General features: G+C 40.0%; 1 protein-coding gene across 5 annotated transcripts; it reads right to left on the reverse strand.

The window, feature by feature from the left end:
- Positions 1-371: 371 nt before the first annotated feature.
- LOC124147732 (mitogen-activated protein kinase 7-like) lies at positions 372-19,197 on the reverse strand. Of its 5 annotated transcripts, none has more exons than XM_046518483.2 (9): positions 19,112-19,197; positions 17,606-18,190; positions 13,312-13,497; positions 9,823-9,930; positions 7,558-7,769; positions 6,855-7,413; positions 6,462-6,593; positions 1,240-2,812; positions 372-1,080 (listed from the first exon to the last, which is right to left on the reverse strand). In XM_046518483.2, the coding sequence occupies exons 2-9, from the start codon at positions 18,150-18,152 to the stop codon at positions 906-908; spliced, it is 3,492 nt and encodes a 1,163-aa protein (XP_046374439.2). In that variant the 5' UTR covers positions 18,153-18,190; positions 19,112-19,197; the 3' UTR covers positions 372-905. The 5 variants fall into 5 exon arrangements, with proteins under 5 accessions (XP_046374439.2, XP_046374436.2, XP_046374434.2 ...); XM_046518480.2 differs by having other exon boundaries at positions 19,020-19,152; XM_046518478.2 differs by having other exon boundaries at positions 19,005-19,151.
- Between the last annotated feature and the right edge of the window lie 3,008 nt (positions 19,198-22,205).

The raw sequence follows: 22,205 nt of genomic DNA on the forward strand, positions 1-22,205 counted from the left end.
AGCAGATCAATATGTCCCATGCATCAGGTCAATGGGTCTCATGTATCAGGTTAATGTGTCTGACACATCAGGTCAATGGGTCTGACAAATCAGGTCAATGGGTCTGACACATCAGGTCAATGTGTCTGACACATCAGGTCAATGGGTCTGACAAATCAGGTCAATGGGTCTGACACATCAGGTCAATGTGTCTGACACATCAGGTCAATGGGTCTCATGCATCAGGTCAATGTGTCTGACACATCAGGTCAATGGGTCTCATGCATCAAGTCAACGGGTCTAACACCTCAGGTCAATGTATCTGACACATCAGATCAATGTATCTGACATGTCAGGTCATTGTGCCAATACAACAAGAAACTACCAGAGGAGACATTACATGACACTTTATTGAAGATATACACTTGCAGGGGTGACAGTATAACACCTTGTAGATACATCTAAACAATACCTTGTGTGATGCAGCTCAATCACTGTCTTTCCCATGAGGGAAGCTAATGGAGTATGGGCTACTCCACCTATGTACGATGTTCTCCTGGACACCCTGGTCCTCCACACCGCCAGTCTCACTGTGTGTGTATCAAGTCTACAAACAACAGGACACCCCAGTTGGAATCTATCATACCACCTGAGTCCAAAGATTGAAATGCAGTTGCAATGGCAGAATGACTTGGAAACTTGCAGACTTGTTTGTGAGAAAACAGTTTTCAGTGAAGCCATCGTTGTCATCAGAGGGAGACAGATTCGGCAAAGGAACAGAAAGCTTGTTCTGAATGAGTCTGGTCCTCTTCTGCATCTTCAATACAACATGCTGTGTTTGTATCTATCACAACCATTTCCTCCAGAGCATCCACCATCTGTCCACGGATTTCCTCACATGTGTATTATGAGTAGCATGATTGCACCTAGAACCTGTGCTCAGAGTGATTGAGACTGACATCACTGTATGACACTGCCATGGGGGATGGAAGTCCCAGTTCATGTTCCAGGGCCTCCAGGTCCGCCTGGGAGATGTTCCCCCGAAGGTCCATCCAGTCAGCAAGGAGGGAGGAGGACAAGGGGCTTTGCTCCAAACGTGCACTGAAACAGGAAATTTCAACTGATCATATTACCTCAGCAATACTGTTTATATGAACCAAACAAACGTTATGTGACCTAGACACTTACTTCTTAAAATAGAATACTGTGATTAAGGAATGCTGATTGCATGTATTTTCACTTTTTCATCATGCGTCTTACCTCTCTGCATCAACCATGAGTGCATCCAGGTCGGCCCCAACTCCATATCCACCCCCAGTTCCTTTAGGGGTGAGTGACAGCGAGGGTGGGAAGATGTCTTCCACTTGAGATTTGGACAGCTGTTTACTGAGCAAGGCAATCAGGTCTGGCTGGGCATGTGCCTGAGGTGGGGAGTTGCACTTGATCTTCAGGGCAGAGGTGTTCCTGCTGCTCACGCCACTGGCCTGGTCAGGGCTGGTCTTGCCAAGGAGATGAACAGCAACTTCTTTCCCAGAGAAACTTGGATTGGTACCACTTTGTTCATTCAGGTAATTGGAGAATGGAACTGATTGATTGGTAAAAGAGGGTTGACCGACATAAGGAGTATGTTCAGGTGAGCCACTGCTTGAACTCATTTGTGTGAAATGTGGTGCACTATTAGAATGCACCATAGCAACGCCCTCCACTGGAAATGTGGGACTGGACTGATATCCAGTGTCCAGGCTGCGTCTCTTTGGTGGGGATGTTCGAGATTCTGGGAGCTGGTCTGGGTATGGCTGGAAGTCAAGAGCTGTCTCAACTGTTGGTGTCTGCTGGGTATCACTTTGAAGTCCCATGTTGTTGAAAAAGTCGAGCCCATCTAAAGTGATGGTGGAGAATCCAGGACTGGTCACTGTATCACTTGACTGAGAAACATTGGAGTTGAGAGTTGATACTGGCACTGTTGTGTTGCTATGACAGTACTGGCCATTTGTAGTATTATTGTGGTTGAGGCATGGAGTATCGACCACACTTTTCTGCATGACAGTATGGGATGCAACAGGATTGATAAACTGCTGTACTTGGGAGGGTAGAGTGGTTTGATTGCTGACATTTACATTTGGCACTGAGAATCCTGTAGGGGGAGCTTCTGTTGACTGAAACATGCATCCAGTGGATGTGCTAGTGTCTGCTGCTGTCAGTAAGGAATGCATGTGGTTGATGTCCACCTGCAACTGCGTGTTGTCTAGCGGGGCTGCGGGTAGGGACATGGTCTGTGTGTCTTGCTGTAGTGATATCGAGCCTGGAGGCAACGTCTGGTGGATATGCTGAGAAGGTGGTGACTGTGTGTTGACTGGATGTACACTCTCGCCACTCTGTGTGTGGCTTGGTGTTCCAGCATGCAGCTGAGACTTGCCTTCTGTGCTTGAGATGACTGCAGGCTGATGGGAAGGCACTGTGCTTGTGGCTACAGTGGGTACAGACACAGGCTCTTGTATCTGTACAGTCTGGGCCCCCTGGTGTCCCTGGATCTGCAGGGTGGGAACCTGCCCCCCTTGCAGCTGAACCGTCTGTATTTGCACCTGGCTGGTTGGTAGGGCAGGCTGCACCTGTAGTGTCTGTAGGTGAGCTGGCTGCAGAGGCTGCTGGGTCATGGGTGTCAGTGTCAGGCTGTTACCCTGGAGGCTGATGGCCAGACTGTGAGTGACTGTGGGGTTGTTGACCTGGGGCCCTCCCAGTTGACCAGCTGGAACTCCAGTGGCTGGAGCAATCTTCTGCATACACGCCCATCTCTTCAGAAGTTCCTTGTCTTCGTTTGATAGCACATTCTGATCTGTTGAAATGTGAAGGTATTAGCAAGTGCACCTCTCATTAAATGGCCAAATCAAATCATTATATATATAATAACATGCTGTGGCACGTTTACTCAGGGGATCAATCATGTCAACCTGCCAAGAACAAATGAGTAAGATAAACCCACTTGAGTTTCCAGTTGCCCAAAACATGATGTGATGAGTGGTCAGTGAGAGTTATGCCCCCCTTTCACTATGACCACAAATACCCCGAATCACCCCAATTCGGAATTTGTGATGATTCGGCCCAAAATGCAAATTTTTGTGGCTAATCAGGTTGAAAATTATGAAGAATTCTAGGAACGGGTGAAGAAACATGTACGAATTACAAGATTCATGTACGGATCAATCACAAATTGTTAGAATCACCTACGCCTAAGTTACGAATATGCCGATTGTTGTTCTTACTTAATTCTTACATGATTTGTAGTTGACTCAGGACATTTGTGGCTGTTTCAGGATGTTTTCGGGTTGCCACGAATCACTTAGAATAGCCAAAAGAACCAATTACGAAGCTGTTATGGAACATAAGAATAAATTACGAATGGATTACGATACAGCCACGAAATTGCATTTCGGGGACCCTTCCACAAAAGTTATTGACAAACAAAAACTTTTTCGCCAGTTCAACAAACTCCCATGAAGTGTACGAATGTTTGGGAATCAAATAAGATTCATTTTATGACTTCAAGAAATGATTGAGATTTATCTACGAACATGAACAATTTCTTATTCGGGGTGATTCGGGATATTCGTGGTCATAGTGAAATGGGGGCATTACTATGGCTTTCAGATGATCATAGACCTTCATTATCACTTATCAGTCACTGCAGCTGCTTGGCCTTCAGGGCTGCAGATAGCATCTATGTGTATCATCACAATATTCTAACATCCCTCACATAGTGAATGAAATGTGAAATTTTAGATAAAAGATTACTAGATAGTATGATTTCAAATTCCAATTATATTTCCAGTTATGCTAGGCATTTTTTTCATAGACAGAGATTATCTTGCATCATTGTCTCATAAAATATGCCGGAAATAGAAATTAGCTGTATTAACTGTAAACAAGTGTTGGTTCCATGGGTAAATAAGTTACTACCAACATTTGTTCCTACGGAGGTACATGTCATGTCAAGTGTCGGTTCCATGGGTAAATAAGTTACTACCAACATTTGTTCCTTTGGAGGTACATGTCACGTCAAGTGTCGGTTCCATGGGTAAATAAGTTACTACCAACATTTGTTGCTTTGGAGGTACATATCACGTCAAGTGTCGGTTCCATGGGTAAATAAGTTACTACCAACATTTGTTGCTTTGGAGGTACATGTCACGTCAAGTGTCGGTTCCATGGGTAAATAAGTTACTACCAACATTTGTTCCTTTGGAAATACATGTCACGTCAAGTGTCGGTTCCTTGGGTAAATAAGTTACTACCAACATTTGTTCCTTTGGAGGTACATATCATGTCAAGTGTCAGTTCCATGGGTAAATAACTTACTACCAACATTTGTTCCTTTGGAGGTACATGTCACGTCAAGTGTCGGTTCCATGGGTAAATATGTTACTACCAACATTTGTTCCTTTGGAGGTACATGTCACGTCAAGTGTCGGTTCCATGGGTAAATAAGTTACTACCAACATTTGTTCCTTTGGAGGTACATGTCACGTCAAGTGTCGGTTCCATGGGTAAATAAGTTACTACCAACATTTGTTCCTTTGGAGGTACATGTCACGTCAAGTGTCGGTTCCATGGGTAAATAAGTTACTACCAACATTTGTTCCTTTGGAGGTACATGTCACGTCAAGTGTCGGTTCCATGGGTAAATAAGTTACTACCAACATTTGTTCCTTTGGAGGTACATGTCACGTCAAGTGTCGGTTCCATGGGTAAATAAGTTACTACCAACATTTGTTCCTTTGGAGGTACATGTCACGTCAAGTGTCGGTTCCATGGGTAAATAAGTTACTACCAACATTTGTTCCTTTGGAGGTACATGTCACGTCAAGTGTCGGTTCCATGGGTAAATAAGTTACTACCAACATTTGTTCCTTTGGAGGTACATGTCACGTCAAGTGTCGGTTCCATGGGTAAATAAGTTACTACCAACATTTGTTCCTTTGGAAATACATGTCACGTCAAGTGTCGGTTCCTTTCGAACTACAATGTGTTCACGTCTCAAAGGAACGTTTACACACATAAGCTGTATCTTGTGAAACTGCCATGGTTTTGTTCTGTTTTGGGGGGAGGAGGATACATGAAACATTCAACAAATACTTGCAATGCACACATGCTGTAGGTGTGAAAATTCCTATTTGACAATTTCGCAAACATTTTAAAAAAAATAACAAATTCAGATTTCATGGAATTCTCGTGCAGCAATACTTCCGGTTTCAGTACTGTATTCTATGCATTTCTGTCTTAATTACATGTTTTCACATTTCCCTTCATAACTAATTAACTACCGATATTTGCTTCAGACTTTCCTTTATTCTTATAATTCTTTTGTTATGTTTTAGATTATGTTTATTTTTTTCAAACATCACAATCTTATTTTCATTTTTCAAACTTTTAATCATGTTGCACATCAACCTTTTACAGGAACATCACTCATAAACACACAAACATTTTTTTGTGTCAACCAGAACTTTTCACTGCAGGTTGGAACATTTTCACGGCAACCTTTTGTATTTAATCCTGGTAATTTTACCGGGACAGAACTAATTTTGAGCGGCATTAAATCATAATTACAACACATTCTCCAGCGTCATCTGCCGCTAATTAAGTGAGTGAGTGAGTGAGTTAAGGTTTTACGTCACATTGCACTAATTAAGAAAAGAATTTTGATGCAATGATAGAAAGAACATATCTGAAGCTATTTTTGTCTTGACCCAAGCAGTGACAATTCACAGGATGTAATTAGTGTATGAATAACATTGGTTATATACTTGTTACAAGTGCTGCTCAATAAACAGTGATATGGAATACATAGTTGTTTGTTTTCAACTTATGTCTAAATTGGCATTTCTGCTGTCCAAAATGTCTTATTGTTGATATAAATGCGATGTTTAATTATGCGAGCAAAGACCACTCGCAGTTTTCACATTTAATTCACGTTCGCGTTAATTTTACCATTTACAGTATAACCGGTTAATTTGTCATATATGGTTTACTGAATCACCAATTGAATTCAACCAATCAGTGATCGTGACACTAAGGCATCCCACTGTAATGCCATTTCAATCGCAAAAACAACATACTGGTATCTAATAGTAAATTTACAACATGACTTATTATCATGATTATGTCAAAGTATGACATTTATGAGATATGTATACCATTCTCTAATTCTACGACATTCTTTTACACCCTTCAACATAATGAAACAGATGCAAATCATCAAGCCAGATAGATACGATGAACACTTTTTTTGACCAGATAGCTTAATAAGAGGACTAAATTCCATACTACAGAACAGATTTGTTGACCTCCAAATTATCCACTTACCTACGGACAAGTAGTGACAGTAAATATTGCTGGCCCAAAATGAATTTTATAACCCCAGTTTACTATATGCTGTTTTATTTTAGTCAAATGGATTGCAAATCAACTTACAGAAGATTACTTACTTTGTTTTTCCTTCTGTCTTCTAACTCTCTCATTTGCTCTCACTCTCTTCTTCTTCCGTTTATCTTCTCTTTCCTTCTGCCGCTGAGCAGCAGTCACCACGCGCTTCCCCTCCGTGTCCTCACTGGTGGAGTCTGGAATACACATAAGATGAAGACAGTGATCATATGGTTCAGGCTCTGTCATCTCAATAAATAACATCGGATGCACTTGTAAAGAGAAGGGACAATATCACATCTCTTTCTATCCTGGTATGTCAACCAGAAACGTTCTAAAACATTTCGATCAAGTTGTGCCAAATGAATATGTCAAATGAGGTAGGTAGTGACATTTAGAATAATGAATATTTCAGATGATGAAGCATTAGCAAGGCATCGTCCTCCTCCAACACTGACCTGTTCTCTGTCTCCTTTGGCTGGCATTCAGCAGGGCCTGCTTCACTAAGGCCTTTGTGTCAGATGAGATTGTCTTGATTTCCACATGCTGCTGTTTTGTCTGTGGCTGCTGCTTACCGTCTTCCCCCTTCACCTCTGCTTTAATCACAGGCATGATGTCCATCTCCTGTTTGCCGTCAGTGGACTTTGCACTGAGCATCTCTATGTCCACAGAGTGTGGTGGTACCAGGGCATTTGTGTCCACAGTAACAATGGAGCTTCTTTGTGGCATTGGCTTCTTGAACACCTTGTCTTCCTGTTTGACTGTGTGTGTGGCTTCTGCCTTCATGTCATCGTGTTTGCCTGCTTTAGTCTGCTGCTGCTGTTGCTGTTGCTGCAGGGCCTTCAAAAGGTCATCAAGATGTTCAGAGTCCCCCTTGACAACTTCTGGCTCTTGTGGGGACTCTGGCTTAGGTGCCGGTCTCAGCACAGCATTGAAACTGAGAGTGGGTGTCTTTGGCTGATGGAAGTCCATGATCTCCTTGTATATCACCTCCTTCAAGTCATCCTTACTCATGTCCTACACCAAAGAAACAGAACATTCAGAGATTCCTGACTGATCAAACATGCTAAAGAGGTACATTAAAGACATTTAATGGCAATAGCAAGTATATTTGAATATGATGATACAAATATCTTAATCTTTACTTCTGAATAAACTTACCTTCTTCTCAAAGTCAAAGTTAAATGTTGGCACACAAATGGGCTCATCGTCTGGGTCATGGTACTTTGACAGATAGTGGTGCTCCAGAGCTTTCTCTACAGTCATTCGTTCAGCTGGATTGATTGTTAGCATCTTGCTTAGCAGGTCAATTGCCTTCTTGCTGGCCTTGGGGAACAGCGTCTTCCACGGCACTGCCTGCCTGTGACCCAGAGCTACAACACATATGCAGAAACAGGCTTAACAGGTGGTACTGCATCAGTCACCTATTGCTGGGGACTATCGGGGTCATTATTACCCCTTCAGTTTAAGGGGAAATTCATGAGGCAATTTAGATTGAATTACTTGGTTTATGGAAACGTCTGCACTAGAAATCTGGAATGTTGAAAAAAAATTCATTCTGGTTGAAAGGTTGTTGTTTTTGTTACCATGAGTATCCCCAAGCCACTCCCTGTCTGACACAGGCTCATAGAGTGAGAAGTAGTCTGTTACATTTCACAGAAATTTCTATCAAATCATCTTATTGCATCCAATCAACCCTATTTTTAGGGCTAAATATATAAATATGAAAGTGAGGTGAGGTGACGTGAAATGGGGTTTACCGTCGCGTCCAAGATTATTGCACTTATATGGCGACGTTCATGCACAAAGCGACGTTCATGTGTGTGGCTGCTTGTACTAGTTTGGACTGATGCCGATTTCTAGTGCTAGCCCACTGAAATACCATGCCTCAGTTTTACTGTTTACCATGAAAACCCTACTCAGACAAAGTATACAGACTCCGAGCCGACCAGTCCTTGATTTAGCCCCTTAATGCGGAGCGCCAGACAGGGTAACAACAAGTACCATCTTTTAACGTCTTTTGGTATGACGTGGCCAGGGATTAAACCTTGGACCTTCTGCTCTCCGGGCGAAAGGTCGACCGCTAGAGGCGATAAATAAATAAATGAATGAATGAATGAATGAATGAATGAATGAATGAATGAATGAATGAATTTGCAAACATTCATGGAGATCTGATTAAAGGTTATGCACAAGGAAAATAACCTCCCCTAATTTAAGATCTACTGAAAATAATGTCAAGAGACGTTTCTGGGCTTTTTGACTTTTGGAAAGGTTTGGCACTGACTGCTGATGTGTATTCAAAGTTTTTTGTTATATGACATGGTTATGTTATATTTCTAAATGAACTCTTCCCTCATATGAGCAAATGCATGAAAACCCCAAAAGTGAGAATAACTGCACCATGTTCAAAAGACAATACAAGGGCCATAATTCTGTGAAATATAAATTTTCGATGATGGTTTTCAAAACTTGATCAACATATATCATGATCTATATCCCTCACAGATGTATGCAAAACGTCAACCTTGAATCCATACCTAGAAACTCTGTATGTACGTGCCATTTGTGGGGGAAGTGCACCGTGTCCATGAAACATAATGCAAGGGGCATAACTCTGTAAAATGCTAATTCCCACATCTGAGTTTCCAGCTCAGTCAACATGATCAACGTGTGTATCCTTTAATGACGGATACAAATACTTGTTTCCATAGTGGTTTCTGAAAGGAGCCAAAATTGATTTCCCCTTCTCCAGCTTCAAGGGTCCAATGTTGTTTTACATTTCTACCAAGGTTTGGAGAGAAAAAAACACTGTAAACAAGGCAAAAAGTGAGCAGGGTTCACTAAGACCCATCACTTTGACTCCAAAATATTTCTAAGTTTAAAACATGAAACAAAATCCTTTTTTTCAGAAAATATACATATCAAAATTAAACTTTGCACTGAATCTCCTCTATTAGTATGAAAATTGTTTCCAATATTTGAAAAGAAACCGTGCAGTAGTTTTTTAAGTTATAGGTCCCCTAAATATTTCAGTAAGAAGATTCTAAGTAAAAATATGAACAAAAGCTGTATACTTTCAGAAAATCCAAATATTGAAATCAAACTTTGCATCATAACTCTCCTATAGGTATAAAAAGTGTTCACCAAGTTTGAAAAGAATCTAATACCAAAGATCAACCACTGGCAGTGAGAGAGTTTGGTCTAATGATGATTTAAACAATATTTCAAGAATGTTACCATGTTTGGGGTCTTAGACATTTATATTTATCAAAAAAAAATTGGAATTCAATCCCATGATCAAAGTATGTTGGCATGCAACTCCACACAGCTCTACATCATGGAGTCAGATGACTGGGCCACTCTGCTTCCTCCCATAACATACTAACACCCATTCATCAGGGAATTTGTCCTCAGTGGCCATACCTTTCAAGATTCTCTTAATGAGGTCATTCTCACAGTTCTTGAGGACTGCCTCTGTAGGGGACCCCAGCACGCCCACAATCAGCTTGATCTGGGAGATATAGTCCTTCCCTGCAACACACAGCATGCCATGTATAGAATAAAACACAGGAACCATCACTATAGCATGTCATGTATAGAATAAAACACAGGAACCATCACTATAGCATGTCATGTATAGAATAAAACACAGGAACCATCACTATAGCATGTCATGTATAGAATAAAACACAGGAACCATCACTATAGCATGTCATGTATAGAATAAAACACAGGAACCATCACTATAGCATGTCATGTATAGAATAAAACACAGGAACCATCACTATAGCTTGCCATGTATACAATAAAACACAGGAACAATCACTATAGCTTGCCATGTATAGAATAAAACACAGGAACCATCACTATAGCATGTCATGTATAGAATAAAACACAGGAACCATCACTATAGCATGTCATGTATAGAATAAAACACAGGAACCAACACTATAGCATGTCATGTATACAATAAAACACAGGATCATCACTATAGCTTGCCATGTATACAATAAAACACAGGAACATATAGCACAGAATGCCATGTATAAAAGTAGTGGTATTTGTAAATAGGGAAACTGCCCCTTGACTGCATTTAGTTTATATGTGCATATAGCTATCATGATGTGTAAACTGCATGACACCCAGCAGCACCTATCCCCAGGGCCTAGATTTTCGAAACGATCGTAGCCCTAAAATTATCGTAAAGTTATCGTAAGGAAATCGTAGGCTATCGTAGCATATTTTCGAAACTATCGTAGCCCTTAGATATCTTAAGTTTGTCGTAAATCTAAGATAGCCCCATACCTTTCGTAAGTTTATTTTATCTTCATCCAAGATGGCGGCATACTTTTCCATAGATATTTTGCCAAACAATTAGTCTTCTTTACGTTCAAACATTGACATTTCATTTTGTAAAACTGAGTGATTCAAATTGACACTTCGAAAACACGAGGAATGCATCAAGGACTTCACGTCAAAAATGTTCTTAATCGTGACAGCGATCCACATAACTATGGAGTCGATAGCCTACAATATATTTCTATTTGATTCCATGCTGAAGAAATGTGAAACAACGTACCTTTTTGATAATTTGGGAAGTATAAAAACGGAAGGTGTCGGAAGGGAACAGTAATGACCGTGACCTTATTGATAACTTAGGGGGTGCTAATCTTAGTTCAAACTCTAGTTGAGAGTGATTTCCCTTTGTATTCGCCCGGGACACCTTGCTCAATGTTACAGTTTTCATAAAGCGCAGTTTCGCTGTTATATTTTCTGGATCGCATTTGTGTCAATGCTAATGTCTTTATTTTTGCATTTATGAAGTTATATCAATCTACAAATGTTAAAAAAACCCATAACGGTTTCGCATAAGATTTTTATCGAAAATCGTGTGGGACGGGTGATTTTCATAATTGAATTTTCACTATACAGTGTAGTATTTATTGACTTAACAAGGAAATACATGTGATCAAATATCTGTATGCAATATTTAATATTATTCTTGCAAAAGTAATTGAAATTTGTTTCGTTTTAAATTCAATACCTATGTTATCTATATCCTCTTGAAAGACTAATATTTGACAAAAAGTGATTAAAACTGTCTGTTGAACAATTGCATTCTCTAAAAACAGGTGATTAACGGCATATAGATGTATTCCATTAGATAACAATTTACTGAAATTTTGACAGCAAAAGTTAAGCACAGATTCTCATATCGAAAAATCAAATAAAAAATGGGTTCCCATGATCGTCCCGGTTCTCGTCAAAATGTAGCATTATTTGCGCATTGTCCAAAATTCACTTTCCAATATTTGTTCGCAGAAAAAAAGTTTATTGAATGAAATTTACCGATCAATATAAAGTACACATTTTCAACATAATAATCTTTGCATTCAATAAACCGGTTTTAAAATATTTTGGTCTTTTTAATATTTAAGCATACATCTTCCCGTTTTATGTTTTAAAAAAATATAGATATACCATTCAGACAATAAAATTGTTGTAATGTATAGGGTCAACGGACAAATACTAGTAAATGATCCTTAGCCATTCTGTCAGACAAGCCAAACATCATTGAACTACGTTCTGGAATAGATTTGACACATTACAACATGTACAAAGTATTTCGCTCCTCTTCCTGATTTAAATGAAATCAGACAAATCAGTTTTTTAGCTCTACTTAATTTAAAAGGATAGAAAATGACTACATTATAGGTATGTTCAGGTTAACTTGAGTCGTGTTCCATGAGACAACATAACTTGACAATTCCTAAATTATCTCTCTTTGCGAACGAAAATTAGTGTCACTTTTACATTTTGAAAATAATTATGGATCTAGATAGATAAAAAAAATAAAAATTCATCATCTAAATACTAACAGCTTGATATTGTATTTAAGTCCTTGCTTAATTCGTGAAATATATTGGATACATAAATAACAAAACAAACTTAACAAACTTGCTTGTGGGTGCGCTGCTTCCTGAACAAGTTTTGTTTGAGTGTTTCCACGTATAATGTTGGTGTTTACACTAATATAAACTTGACTTTTGACATAAACACAAAAATATACAGTATACATCACTTAACATCAGACTTGAACACACATGTTAAATGCTGAACGCATATGCAGTTCGATCAAAGGTCTCGTCATTGTCATTTAGAATAACGTCCCTTACTTTCGTCCTTGACTTTGTACACGCTATGTTTATATCATACAGTTCTGCGCGCTCACGAGAGAACCATTTGAAGGGGAAATAGTGAAGTATCTTTTCGCACATTTTTTCAATTCTAATAGCTAAAGTGTGGTAACACTACACTTATTGATTATAACATTTATTGGTTTTGCAAAATGCTATTGCATGGCACACGAATGCTATTTGTGTTCGGGTAGTCATGGCATCATTTATCATAAGAACAAAACGTCTACATGTAGGATTGTACAGAATTTCACTCAAATATGTGCATGTTAAACAATGTGACCTGATAATGTGATCATGAATTCCCTGTCACTTATATATGTTGTTGATATTGTCAGCAGCTGGGAAATCCCAGTGACGTCATTGGGAAACACCCCGCTTTTTCAATCTCTAACACAAATGAGTTCTCTGTCAGAGTTACGATAGGTATCGTAACTCTGGACAATCTGCGACAGGTTTACGAGTTTCGAAAATCTATCTTATCTTAACCTTAAGATATCTTATCTTTGAACGTAAGTTGTTAGGATTTATCTTAGCTAAGATCGTTTTGAAAATCTAGGCCCAGCTCTATACATCGTGGCCATCACTGGTAAAGATAATCTGCAGTGAACAGTTACTTTTCTCAGTGTCAATACGACACAAATATATACATGCTTGAAATTTCATTCATTATGTCAAACAGGTTCATAGACTACTGTGACATGGCTCAACTAACCTGGAAACAAATGCTTTCTGCCCAGCATCTCTGCGAAGATACACCCAACAGACCACATGTCAACAGCAGTCCCATACTCCACGAGGGACAGCAGGATCTCCGGGGCACGGTACCATCGGGTAGCCACGTACTGGGTCATGTAGTAGCACGGCTCGTCGGGGGTCTGAAAGATACCTCGGGCCATACCTGCAGTACGAAACACGATGCAAAGTCACTCTTGACACACTTGGAAACCCCTTTCAACACGGTCAATTATTTCTGGATGCAGATCTGTCATTTCCAGAGTTCAATGAGATGGCATACCAAGGGGTGGGGACGGAAAAGAGAAGTTCTCTGTGGTCTAAAGGAGATTTCTAGGGACTTATTTGGCTTTGGAGTATTCCTAATTGTCATTGGGTAGTGTATGTTGTGTTCATGAATGAACCCACAACAATACTATCATGTTCATTTTATTAAGTACAGTCAAACCTCAGCATTTCGAACTTGGATGTGTCGAACTCCCATGTGTCTTGCACTCATTTAGGAGTCCAAATTAAACATAAAATTCACCTTAAGACTCCAACAGTTCAAAATAAAAAATAAATAAAAATAACAGCCACACACCAACTCTTGCCAATCTTTCAACTCACTTCACACACAGTTGACTGCACAGATTGATGCACTCCCCCACCTAAGACAGGGTTCTTTCTAAAACATGGCAATATCCAACCGAGCCTTATGTACAAGCATACCTTACATCAAAGGTGCAGCTCATTACTGTAGACACACAGGCAGAAGGTTACAGAAGTGTTCTCACATGACTGCCATGACACGGCAGGGATGATTTCATAAACTCGCAACACTTTTCAGGGTTAATAATTCCCTGTATTAGAGTGCCATTGGCAAAGTTAAATTCCTAATCATGTAATAGCACGGAGACAATACATTCACACTTACAAATCACACTGTTTGTTTTTAGATTGGTTCGATGCTCAAATTCAAATGAACATACTGGTATGTTGTGTGAACCAATGCTCATGAATGCATCACATGTGACATCTTAGATCCATGACTCGTGATGCACAATTTGTCACGTGCAGGATTAGCATCTTAAGTTTGGCAATCACATGCAGCATATTGTAGTCTATGGGTCAGCAAGTCACCAATAATGAGAATATCATCACCATGAAAATCCTCAACGAGCATCCGGCTCGCACCAAGTTTGAATATATGGACCAGCCAGTGAGACAGCAGTATCTCACACCTTGTCTTGCATGTAATAGATTAGACAAAGTGTGTAAGTCAGTTATTCTATCCATACTTTGATGGCTACGATAAAATAGATAACCTTTAATATAGATTTAGATTTTCCAAAAGACTTTGTTTAATACTTTGAGTTGGTCTACTTTTGGTTTCAGTTTTGTGTTGTTGACAGCTGGTATATTAGGTAAGAACCATCAAACTTTCATAGCTCTACAATACTTGTAACAGCATTATTTTTTGCAAGTGTGAAAACTTTGTACATATACACGATAAATATTATTTTTACATACATATATATATTGGTAGTAGGAGTACGTAAAGCTGTTTACACAATCCCATGAAAATCAGATCTTTTACACAGATGCCTCTCTGATCTGACTATACAATGTGTAATCCCAAACACCACAGCCATACTCCTACATCTGTACATTACATCATGTGTGCATACTTACTGTGGGCCCCCTCCACATCCATCACTTCCATCCTAGTGAACACTTTGGAACCCCTTCCAATAGGATCAGTATATATCCTAGCTGCCTGTCTGCTAGCCCTGCTCAGTGCTACACCAACACCTCCCCTTCGTCCTCCCTCAGATGACAACTATTTGATGTTACAGTTTCAAATTGTGTTCGAATGGCAGATCATTGTTGTGTGTTTGAATTGCCAGCCAGCTGACCTTGAAATTCTGTTTGCCAACAGCAGTGGTATTGCCAATGTTTGTCCTCAAACAACGCTGTGGAGCTCGGAAACATTCCTCCGAGCTGACAACATCAACACAGCCATCCACCACGTCGACTACCGACGCAGCACACTGGAGGCGGCAATAAGCAGTACCCTTAATCACATTCAACATTGCACTCATATCCATGTTCCCCTTTTCAAAGCTATGCATTTAGGTGGCATGAACATGTGTGACAGTGAGCTGAGATTAACATGTGATGTGTAATAATGTAGGAGATTGGTACAATTTGGGGCGTTATTGTCAAACACTGGGAGGAAATAAACAATGAATGTTGAAGCAGGTCGAGGGGAGAACCTTTTTCCTCTTCATCAGTGACTTCAAATAAGTCAACAGGGCTCCGATTTGTTAATATCTTAGGCCACTGACCATGCTTTCAGATTTCATTCACAACAAATTCTTTAAATAGACATGATAATAATGAAGAAAGTGCTATAGAACCATGGTAACATAATAAAACAAATAATACATAATAAAAAAAAGGACTTAAATGCTGGAAATGTAGGAAGTGTAGGACCTGGTGGACCTAATTAATCCTCAAGTATACAGTGTATTGTATCTCCATCATAAAATGATAAATACACTGTTATCAATGGGGGGTGGTTGGGTAGCCTAGCCTAGTGGTTAAAGCGTTTGCTTGTCACACCGAAGACCCGGGTTCTATTCTCAACATGGGTACAATGTGTGAAGCCCATTTCTGGTGTCCTCCGCCGTGATATTGCTGGAATATTGCTAAAAGCGGCGTAAAACCATACTCACTCACTCACGTTATCAATGGTTATCATTATACATGGAGATATAATCACCTCCATAACCAATGATGGCGGACATGCAGATTGCAGCCTGGACATTGAAGGCACACCCACTACACAGGTAGAATGCTGACAGGTAACATATTAGCAAGGCTTTTAGTACAGAAGGTCAGACTTCCCTGTGTACATGATGTATATAGAAAAGTGTTTCTGGCAGCTTTTATGAATATGCACATTCACGATGCTTGTTCTCACAGAATTTTGCCTCTACCTCCAAAAAACTTAAACATCAACAAAGAGAACTTAGTTGCATCATGTCTATGCATCATTTCTATATTTTAGAGTGAGTGAGTATGGTTTTATGCTGCCTTTAGCAATATCACAGCAGGGGACACCAGAAATGGGCTTTGTACCCTTCGAACCCGGGTCTTCAGTGTGACGAGTGAATGCTTTAACTACTTGGCTACCCAACCGCCCCTCTATTTTAGACAGCTAAAGACAAATAAACATTTTTAATATTGGGTATATATCTTCTTATTTCTGAATAACTGGTTTGTGATAAGGGACTGGTCATTCATTATTACTATGTGGAACGACAGTTCCAAGACCTGTCTCACCCTAAGATACTGAGCAGGCTAAGTAATAACTCAGTGAAGGAACATAAACATGTTCACTTCACATGAAACAAGAGCACATAGTTCAGCCTACAGTAGGATTGATAAAATAGTTACCATGGTTACTACTGTTGAAGATTCCAGGGAAACAACATCGAACATACTAATCATGCACGGCTAGAAATTAACACTAGCCTGTTAGTCCAGGACTAGTACAAATTCCTGTGGGCTAGTACAAATTTCTCCATTGTTTTAACATTACAATGGCATTTTATCTTTACCCAGGCTAGTGAAGCTTCTGAGTTTATTTCTAATCCCGATCATGTTAATATTGAAGATAGGAGTTTTTTCTGGAGCAGAACTAAGAAACTGTGTGAACTATCACCATAGAAACAGAGACTGAAAATATTGCCAAAGCAACGATCCACGCCGCCAGGGTACACTGACATGCTGTCAACCATGCCACCGAGTCTCACCACCCAATCCATTAGATTGCCTCGAAAGACAAGCATAGGTTGTTGATGACCGGTTCTAACCCGGAGTCTCCACTGACTTACAAACATAATGGTGGGTCTTTGAAGGGATGCTTCTCTTTAATTTGTGCATATGAAGAAATAATGTTTCATTGTTTTTAATGTGTTTTTGTCTATTATCATGATAATAGGACAGTAAAAGAAGTACTATTCCAAAAATATTAGCTTCTGCAGTGATATGGCCTTGATCAAATCATCTGTTTCAGTCAGAGTGGTTTATTGAGATTTTATACCACTGATTGACCAATCAAAATTGAGTATTTTCTAAATTCATGGTGGAATTAATAACAAGGACCAGTAGAATGAGCAGCAGGCATCTCTACTAAAGGAATATTTGTTTTCTTGGAATACTCCAGACTTCATGGTATACGTCTTATAATACAACCTAGTGTATAAATACTAATCATTATTCACCAAAGTCTCCGATCCTGACATGACAGTCTTCATTGACGAGGAGGTTGCTGGGCTTGAGATCCCTGTGGATGACATTGGCAGAGTGGATGTACTTCAGCCCTCGCAGGATCTGGTAGAGAAAGTAGCGGATGTGTTCTTCGGTCAGTTCTTGTTGTGTGTAGATGATGCGATGCAGATCACTTTCCATAAGGTCAAACACTACATAGATCTCCTGGAAAAGTTCCTGCTTTGGCTTCAGGATTTCCCTGATATTGATGATGTTATCATGGTTGAAGTGTTTCAGGATCTTGATCTCTCGATATGTTCTCTTTGTTACTGTCAGTGCATCAAACACGTGAGGAATCTTCTTGATGGCCACTCTGTCTTGAGTTTTTCTGTGAGTGGCTGAGCAGACAACACCATATGCTCCAATGCCAATGTTCTCTATGGGTTTGTAATCTGTGTCCTGCAGATCAAACTTTACACTGAAAGTTCTCTTGGCCAGGTTTTTCTTGATCTGATCCAATGCTACCCTGGTCATGTTGTTGGTTGGTGTTGTGCTCGTCATCGTGATAGTGGAAGGTGGGGACGCTCAGTCTCACCTATCTGAAACACCAACATGACATGCAGGATTACCCACAGGAAGCTGGAGAAGTACAAGAGTCTGGCTATTCCTATACTTCACAAAGTGATGTTCATCAGTCTGTGTCGAAACCATTAGAGTCTACTTACCCAAATATGGTACAAAGCAACATTTTCAGTAGAGTTTAGTGTTATTATATGGACTAGTATTACCTGAGCTTACAACATGTACAAAACCAAACAGAATTTGGTGCCCAGAGTTTTATAAGAGTCAGGCTTTGGACTAGTGGCTAAGTTGCAGACTGTTTCATGAGCTCCAGGACCCTGGTTATAAAAGGTTTCAAGCACTCTAGATGTCTTTTTTGTCATAGAAATAATTAAGAGACTGGAGATTGGATATAGTATTTTAAATAAAGTCACTTTGTTTGCCTGGTCCTACGACTGGTCGCTGTGATAAACCTTGAACCTAATTACTGAGGCTTAAACAAACATACAAAACACATGTGGCTTGTAGATAGGTTTGGGGGATGGGAAGAAGACACGCATACCATAAGGACTAGCCTAGACCATATAATGACACCTTTGAGCTTGAATAGGGACCATGAGCTTTCCTGACAATATGGGCCAGGCCCAGTTGGCAGTTGTGTTGTGTGGTGCATCACTTCCGCTATTGACATCACTCTCGCCACTGACACACACACACACACATCTGATACTCTATAGCATCATGGGTCTCTAACGTCTTTCGTATGATGTGAAGTATATAGCTCTAGGCTTACCTGATATTGGCCGAACGTTTCAAACTCACATTCACTCTGACAACGAAAACAGCACAGACCTGCCTGAAGCTCACATTTAAGCACGTATGTCCGAGATGTTCCCGTAGATCTACCTGACATTACCCTAACAACTCCAGCTGAAGGTGCGACTCCAGCCGGAACTTACTTTGTTGTTCGTATCAAATTTCTGGTCCACAACTTCCGGATTCACACTTTTATGGTACGCTAACTTGTTACTAAAAATAGTTTACCATTCATAAAGGGAGACAACAAGCATGACAAGTGCTCGTCAAGCTCCTCACAGCAATAGTCCGTTCGCGGAGCTCTCTACACTACCGAGACTGTGACGAAGGTGTCACGCGCAGGGAAGGGGCTTGAAGTGCTTGTTTCAGAAGGGAGACAACCGACTGAGCGAATGCTTCATTTGAGTAACATTATACGTAACCCACAGATTTGTCAGATACCAATAATTTGTGTTATTGTCGACAAGATATCGCCAAAAGAGTTATATATATACATTATTGTGATTAGTTACTTTGCTTCCAACAAAGTGCCACAGGCTCGAGTGCGGCGGTAACAAATATTATTTTTCGCTATTTATGCTATATATTTATTGATATTTATGTTTCCCCTAGCTTTTAGTTCACATTACCATGTATCCAAGCGAGTCCAATAACCATCATATTCTGTATTATAGATACAAATATTATCCAAAGTTTGATTGGTTAAAGTTCTGAAGCAATCAACAAAACGTCAGGAAGGTAACTATGCTGCGAATTTTCCTTTCGAGCTTGTGTGATGTACAATAGATGCTCACAAGTGTGACAAGGAAATATAATAACTATTGTAGAAAATGTTTTGAACACATTTTGACTACACTGTACTCTTCAATAGGTTATGACTCGACCTTGATATACAATTGCAATGCACTAGGCCGTCTTAGCTGTTGGGGTGTTAAGGCGAAGTTAAATGACCAAGTGGACAAACGGGAATAGTCACCCTAGTGGTTTGATGTACCCGCAGAGGAAAGAATCAGGACATTATAGATTGATGTCTATGCAAATCCTCTTAACCCGCTGGATGCCAGAGGGTCATATGTCCCTCCCTGGCATCAAGGGTGTTAAAGCAACACTGAACGTGTTAAGGGCTATACGTGTACTTTAAAACATAAGTTACTCACTGGCCGGGCTCCCTTCAACAAAACGATCCTAGAGCCTATATTAAAATATATGAAACGATTAAGGGAACATAATATAGGGAAATAAGCTTTACTGTCAGTACATTTGAAATGGCGCACATACAAGGTAAACACATGTCACTATCAAATGCTGGGATGTGTTTATGTGCATTTCAACGCGTATTTGGTTGACAAGCATATCATTTTACTATGTCTAAAACTAGGTGATCCCTTATTCATTTCCATCAGTATGGGAGTTACACCACCTTATCGCTAAGATAAGGAACGGGTCTCAGGACACAAGCCTGCCATAAACGGAAAGTGTTTAAGTTCTGAATAGCAAACGGCACCAGTTCTGCAGTACTGTTGCCTTTAATGTATATACAAAGTAAAAAGGAAAATATTGACCCGTTATGTGCCACAAACAATCCCAAAATGTCTACATTTCAACGAAGTCAAATGCTTGGCCTTGGAAACGCATCTTAAAAAATAAACATATCATGAATAGCAAACGGCACCAGTTCAGCAATTTTCTACTTCTACATTTTGTACAAAGTTTCACAATTAATATCAGACAGCTTGTGCTCGGGAGTTTTACATTTTTTGTACAGCAAAAAACTTGTTGCCTTGGAAACGCCCATACAATAGCTAAGGCACCACTTCAGGTTTTTTAAGTACTGCTCCGGAAATGAAATACGGACGGACGGACAGACAGACAGACCAGATGATGACTATGTATATGCCGGGGTGATAAAAAGCCTCAATAGCAGTATTATAGCACATAGCACTTTCAGCACTTTACAGTTACTGTTGTGTTTACAAAGTTTCGCATTATGCTCCAGAAGCGAACCCTGCCTTTTGTTCTCAACTTCATGTAATCTTAGATTAAGCCGGTTATGTAACTAAGACATCCAGAGAAGATGTACATTTAAAATAATGTTGCAAAATATAACTTAATACACAACAACACCTGCCTCTAATAAACGCTGGTTCAAAGGATTTCCGGAAAAAAACTTTCAGATAGACACGACACCTATTCAAGCATTTAAACAACATAAAAGAGGAAACCTTAATGCTAGGCATCAACACGGTGCCAAACCGCACTCTGGGTGGCATCAGCACAATATTATATATTAACTTGGGATGAGGGAGTGAAACAAACATAAAAGGTGTCGCACATCACATCACTTACATGACAACAACACCTGATATATAAGGCTCCTGATATCACACATATATTGCTTTATATATATGCTGTGCGTGCGTGAGTGCGGTTGTTACCTCTAGGGCTGGGACGGGTAACTCCGGTCGGGTGGGTCCTGAGTAGGACCAGGGTACTCACAGGACTACCCGGACCCGTGGTTAGTCATGTGATATATTGTTTAATTACAATAACAATAAAAATTTATGAGTAAACTAGTACAAGCCGCTAATGTTCGCATTTCTTTCTGACTACGCGCACATTCCTTTATATGTTTGAGTACAAAGACAAAGCTTCAGTCAACTTCAGTGTATGCATGATCAGATCGTTTTGTACCCTATCAAAATACTTTTTGCCAGGGCATCAGTAAAACAACTCAATAGAACATTTTGTAGCGCAGGTAATAGGGGGTCGGGTACCCGGGTACTAAATTTGGACTCGTCCAAGCTCCAGTTACCTCCACCACACATGTCTTCAATAGACTCTGAAGCGGACCTACAATAGCTTCATGAATGTTCTTGCAGGATGTTACTCTAAAAGATAATACATGACCCCCTTTCATTTTTATATGATCGCCAAAAAGCATATATGTACCATATGCCGGGGTAGCGGCGATAGTTTACATTGACGAAGACTATACTTGTATACATCTAAGACAAAAGACGCACTCTGTGGCTTTAATTTGAAATGAGATCATGTCTTTTAGCCGCGCATTTTCGTGCGCAAAACACATACAGCATTACAGACATTCACCACCTATCCCCCCTGCGTAACCTGCAAGCAAACTTGTCTCCTCACCGAGCAATGTTATGTGCGAAAATCCGACAACCCAATCAAAATGCGCGTAAGGATGGTACTTAGATAAAACTAATCCCGAGTACT

Source organism: Haliotis rufescens, unplaced genomic scaffold (assembly GCF_023055435.1).
Source record: "Haliotis rufescens isolate VD_foot unplaced genomic scaffold, xgHalRufe1.0.p SCAF_36, whole genome shotgun sequence".
Classification (NCBI taxonomy): domain Eukaryota; kingdom Metazoa; phylum Mollusca; class Gastropoda; order Lepetellida; family Haliotidae; genus Haliotis; species Haliotis rufescens.